At 32.2% G+C, this 6,276-nt stretch overlaps 1 protein-coding gene across 1 annotated transcript in view; it reads left to right on the forward strand.

The window, feature by feature from the left end:
• The first annotated feature begins 1,073 nt into the window (after positions 1-1,073).
• LOC117173635 (beta-1,4-glucuronyltransferase 1) overlaps positions 1,074-6,276 on the forward strand; it is a 106,191-nt gene continuing 100,988 nt past the window's right edge. Inside the window, exon 1 of the mRNA XM_033362276.1 lies at positions 1,074-1,175. Within this exon, the coding sequence (XP_033218167.1) occupies positions 1,074-1,175 (102 nt within the window). The remainder of the gene's footprint in view (positions 1,176-6,276) is intronic.

A 6,276-nucleotide genomic window follows, 5' to 3' on the forward strand; every position in this document is an offset into this window, starting at 1 on the left:
AAAAAAAAAACATTTTTTTAAACTGAAAATTCAACTGTATAATTTTTCGTTGAAGATTGAGCAATTATGTAGAAAAATTTGTTTTTTTTTTTGCTTCAAAAGTGGCCGTTTTCATTCTTAAGTTTATGTTTTTTAGTATTAAATTATTATTCTCATTTGAAAATGCATCTGTTTTGGTAAAGATTAAGCATTCCATTTTCCGTTAAAAATGTATCTTTTTAGTAGAAAATTCAACTATATGGTTGAAAGTTCATGTATTTTTTACCTGTAAGTTTTGTATCTGTAATTGTTCATGTATTGTGTACCTCGTACATGTAATTTATTTTCTTAGTAGAAAATTTCATTTTTTTGTTGCAGATTCGATTTTTTTTTATTCGAAATTAATTTTTTGATCTGAAAAAGGACTGGATCCAATGCTTACCGATCTTCTTTTTCATCAGGAAATTTTGGTTGAATACTTATTGTTTTAGCTTAAATTCCTTTCTAAAGTTAAAAATGGAACAATTTGGTAACAAACAATTTTTTTCTTGACAAAATTTTGTCTCCGATGCATATTTACATGTTACAGGAAATGATATTTTCCTCTTCGCAATAAGCCTAATCATTCTGAGGGTAATTTGGGAATTCAAAACCTGAATAAATTTACGTAGCTGCTCGATCATCATTCATGAAGTCGGGAGAGCTCGGGTTCGTGCTCGTGCATTTTCGGCTTTACACGAGGCTGGTCTTCGCAGCATGTAACAGAGCCGGCTCACTGACACGCTACGTTTGCATGTGTTTTTCTCCGGATGAGAAGGCGGCGGGGGCCAAAAAATCTCACGTTCTGGAGACACTGACAGCAACCAGTTGCGACTACCCCAAGCCAACGTGTACGTTCTCGGAAATCGATCCGGGTTGCGTGCGCCGCATGGTGGGTTTAAGCACCCTGGTGGAGCGTTCCGAAGTCGAAATTGACATACAAAAGACATAAACAAAACAAGGTCTCATTTTTTTATAAATGTGCGCGAATTATTCCATGAAGTGAAGTGAAGAGGCGGGGAATAATTAGTGAATATGCTAAGGCATTAATCTGAATGTACAGTGAATGTGGGCAGCGAAAGTTTGCAAGGACGCATTTCCCCAGGCCGGGCGGCACAGAATTCTGTCTATCTTGCCAACACAGATCAATGGTTCAGGTCAGTAAGGAAATATTTGAGTTTCCGAATTTTATGAAAAATCTTCGAGAAAAAACTAACGATATTAAAGGAGAGATGGTTATTTGAGGAATTCTGTTGGTTAAAGACCAGTTCAGGCTGAACCGCTTAAGTTTTGATGGTCTTGATTTGCAGATGGCGCCATCAGGAGATTCTTGGGTTGTGCTAGAGATCCTCAAGGGACCCTTGTGAAGTTAGCACCCCAATTTGCACTAATTTGGAAATATAAATTTTTTTCTTTTTGTAATCGTTTATCGGTCGTTTGTTGGTGTTTGTTTGTCAACTTTCGACGTTTTTCTGTTGAAATTGCAAAATTGATGAATATTTGAAGTTTCGGGTGCAAACTGCACACTAGCATCATAGAAATGTTTGCTAAAGCACTAATTTTTTATATTTTCCAAATATTCTTCGCGGAGTCATTTGTTGGTCATTTTTGGTGTATGTTGGTCAATTTTTAATGTTTTTTATTAAAAATTAAAATGGTATTGAATTTTGAATAATAGATTGCACCCGGTGTATATTATTACCGCGTAAATGTTTCGGCGCAACGGCCTCCTCGGCGGGTCAGCGTACTTTTCATTGACGCGAAATTTTAAACAGCAAAGAATGGCAGAAATATGACAGAGTTTTTGGTTTCGCATTATCAAGTTTGTTATGTATACTTTAGTATAATTAAATGCAATTATAGTTTGGATATATATATATATATATATAGTAGTGTTGAAGATTACGGAAGATTGTGTAAAATTAAGATTAACTAATTTTAAAAGACAACTAATTAAAAAAAATGACGAAATATGGTAATTCAAGAATGAAAAAGATTCCTTTACTTATACAGTTATCAAATTCTATTAAAAAATAAGATGTTTGCGGTCATTCAAAATATTTTGAAAATTGTTTTTTTTCCATAGTAAAACTTTTCTCAATAACATAAGTCAGAGTTGATATAAAAGTTGAAAAGATTTTTTGTTTATTTTATCAGATGCGCATCTAGGGAAAGTACCGCCCATGGTGCCTAAATGTACACCCCGCCCCTCCCTATCCAAAAATATAAATTTAGTACGCAGTCTACACCTTCGAACACTTTATGATTTTATTTTGCCAAGAATTATTATTGGTATATTATAATCACAGGGAGATCACGATATCCGTGGCGACAATATTTTATTGTGGATTCCGATCAGATTTTTTGCGAGAAACACGAATCTGAAAGTTTTAAAACGATATCTCGAATAGTTTTCGAGATTTCGAAGGCATCCCTGCGACTGGTCATAGAAATAATGTAAGATCACTCTCCTGCTCCTTCTCCCTAATAGGAATCCACATTAAAACTTTGTGGCGACGAATATCGTAATCTTGCCTAATAATATTACCATCATTTTCACCTTTCAGCGGGTGCGCTGTCGTAAAATTCACGACAACTGCACAAATACCCCTTCCCTACACATACCACTTATTGTTTTGCGGTTAGCTTCCACCTATTCCAAGATCATTCTCTCTTTGAACACTAAGCAGGCGATTTTGCAAAGAATTGTTTGTTATAAGCGCCTTTATGTGTAAGTATATTCCATATCCTGTACTATTTTCTCTGTTTTTTCCACATTTATATCGTTCCACAGTGGTACCGAATTGCGAAAGGCTGGTAAAAAGCACAAAATAGGTTAAATTGTGTTATTTGGGTGTTTTTGGGGTCGCTGATTACGAGTCCGATATTAAAAATTTAGAAAAAAATGGCGGATCGAATATGTCAGATGAATATGCTAAACAAATTAGGGGTTGTTAAATATTATTGTGAGGTTTGGAACATAATATGGGGTTTTGTGAAGGTGACGCTTGTGACTATTTTTTTGTTGAAAATTTTACGGCTGTTTTATATGATGAAATTTTGGAATTTTTTCGTTAAAAGTGATAGGGGTGAATTTCAAGGTGTTTTCGAATATTATTGATGGTTTGGGAACAAAGCATAGAATATTTTGAGGGTGACTTCTGCGACTATTTTCATTTAAAAATTTTTATGGCTGTTTTACATGGACACACTTTGGAATTGTTTCGGTAAAAGTAATAGGTTGGAATTTTAGGGGTTGTTCAATATTATTGATACGTTCAGAAGATAACCTGGGGATTTAGAAAGTTGACCCGGCGCTTCTATTTTCAGTTTAAAAATTTTGTGGTTGTTTCACATGGAAACACTTTGGAATTGATTCGTTAACTTGGATAAACCTGAAGGACGTAAAATTTATGACAAGTGCTCGCTCAAAGTAAATTACAGGGCGCGCCCGCTGAAAAGTTAAAGTGAATTTCAGTTATTAAAATAAATTTTATTTGTGTAAAAAAAATGTTTTTTTAAGCCTGTTTATTTTTAAAAGAATGAAAATCAAGGTTGCCTTTTATATGTTTTATACGTATTTTATTTATGAAACGCCTATTTGTTTAAACTTATTTACTGCTACAATTATTATAACTACTGATTGTTAAAGACATTAATTTTTTTCTATATATTATTGAATTGTTAAAATAATGATTGATTGGTTATTTCCCGTACTTCATCGTGTTGTCTAACTTTCGACGTTTGTCCGTTAAAAGTGCAAAAGTTATTAATTTTTAAAGTTTCGGGTGAAAACTTCACACTAGCACCAAATATACCCTAGTGAACACAAAACTTCCCGGCTTTTTTCTGGAATAATAAATATTTTGTTTTAAAAATTTAGAAAATGATAGCGAACATGCTAACGGACGTCCCTGAACACTTTTTTTGTCGGTTATTTCAACAAAATTAATTTTGCTAAATTTGATTAATTTGCATGACCCAAGCCCACCCAGCCCACACGGCTCCGACGGCCCTGCTTACGTTGATGATTTAAAGAAAGAAGAAACGGTCATCAAGGATGAATTCTTATTTTAATCTAATTCCTCGAGCTACATAACCACGTTTCGACACTAAAAATCACAAAAATATCGTCCTATCTTCTTATAAAAAAGTCACGATCACTTAGATGTACACTTTGAACCACAATGAGAGGGTATAAGTTTTGGAACCTATCATAAAAGGTATCTCAAAATTACCCCACTATTTCAGAACAAATAAATTAAGCTTCAGTTTTGGGTATGTATCAGAGTGGCAAGTGACCGATTAGATTACCCTTAGGCGTTGGCATTTTAAATGAAACCTATTTTTGTGGTATTTCGAAGGGCGTTGCGGAGACCATTTTATTGGTAGTTTTGATTGTTCAGTCAGACCGTCAGTTGGCTTACAATGCCTTGCGATAGTTTTACATTCATAGCGGGCAAAAAATCAAACATTCTTAGATCAAAATTAAGTTTGACCCTTTCTCAGTGTAAAATTTCCAAGTTAAGCAAAATCTGTAAATGTTAAAAAATAATAAAATAACGTACTTTTAAACATATTTCTTGAAGACATTTTTTAAGTAATAAAGCTAAGATATAAATATATGCATTTAAAAAAAAAACAACGTAGCTCCAAATTTATAAGAACAAAAGTGGACATCTCTAGGAAAATACAATGAAATATGAGAAACAACTAATCATTAGTTGTTCAAATAATTCAATAATATATAGAACAAAATTAATTTCTTTATACAATCAATAGTTATAATAATTATAGCAATCTTGATACAAATTTCACAGATTTCCTGGAAAATACTATTTAAGAAAATTAAATTGATTTATTTAGATTAGAGTTTGGCTAATAATAAAGCTGAGGTATCAAAAACGTATAATGTATAATGTTAAAAGGCAACCTCAATTATGCTTCTTTTAGAAAAGACGACTTTTTTAAAGTGAAATTAAAATAGAATTTCTTTAAGCAAATAATCGTTTCATGAATGAAATAAGTATACAATATATAAAGAAGCAATAAATAAAATTTCTGGTAATACTTAAAAATCACTTTAAAATTATGGTAATATTATTATACTCGACCAATAATAATTCTTGCAAAAATAAAGTGCGCGAAGGTGTATATTTCGTGCAGAATTGATACTTTAAGCCATCATGTCTGGTACTTTCCCTAGATGCCCCTCTGAAAAATAAAATAGAAATCTTTTAAATTTCTGCATCAAATTTAAATTATATTATTGAGAAAAGTTTCACTATAAAAAAATGTTTTTTAAAAATATTTTAAATGACCGCAACCATCTTATTTGTACATTCTCATCCTAATGAGAAGGTATTGGTTTTATGTAAAGTTTCACTTGATTTATTTTCATCAAAGCTCCATGTTTTGAGACCCCCTGAGTCAGAAAAAACGATTTTTACGAAGGTGTTTGTCTGTATGCCTGACTGTCTGTAGTCTGTATTCTGTAGGAACGATAACTTTCGAAAAATTGATCAGATTGAATTCGGCTTTGGCACACTTTTTTAAGGCCTAAAAAAATAACAAGTTCGTAAACCAGTTATTTTAAATTAAACATTCAAAAAGCGAGCGCATTTTCAAAATTTTTGAAACTACATTTTTTCAAGATTTTAGAATTCTATGTACGGTTATTAATAAAAATCAGAAACTTAAACTATTTATACTGATGAGTTTTTTCTATAAAAAAAAATTATCAGAGTTAAAGCATTCTCAAAATCCAAAAAAACAAACTAAAATGAAAATTTTGAGCCAAACAACGCATAATATGAAAAAAAGTCAAGAGAAGAGAAACGTTGGTTATTGAAAGCCCTACAAGATTATTATAATAACTTTTTTAAATTTAGCCGAAAAGTTGAAAATTCATATTAAAAATAATGAAAACTCCAAAAATTCCATTTTTTGGTCAAACTATGCAAGATACGAAAAAAAACTGAATAAGCTAATGCGCGCTATTAAAAGAACTACAAATTTGCTATAATCCACTTTTCGATAGGACGCGTAGTTTTTGTTTTTAGTCGTAAAAAACAACATTGAAAAAAAAAAATTTTTTGTACTAGCGACAAAAGCTACGAAAAAAATGAGACAAAACTGGTTTATCCAAAAAAGAGCTATAATACCAGGTGTATACATATGAAACCGGTATTGCCATTTAGCGGCCAGTAGGCACACTTGTAGGCACTGTCGGAACTTACCATTTGTGCTAATTGGCGT

Source organism: Belonocnema kinseyi, chromosome 5 (assembly GCF_010883055.1).
Source record: "Belonocnema kinseyi isolate 2016_QV_RU_SX_M_011 chromosome 5, B_treatae_v1, whole genome shotgun sequence".
NCBI lineage: Eukaryota > Metazoa > Arthropoda > Insecta > Hymenoptera > Cynipidae > Belonocnema > Belonocnema kinseyi.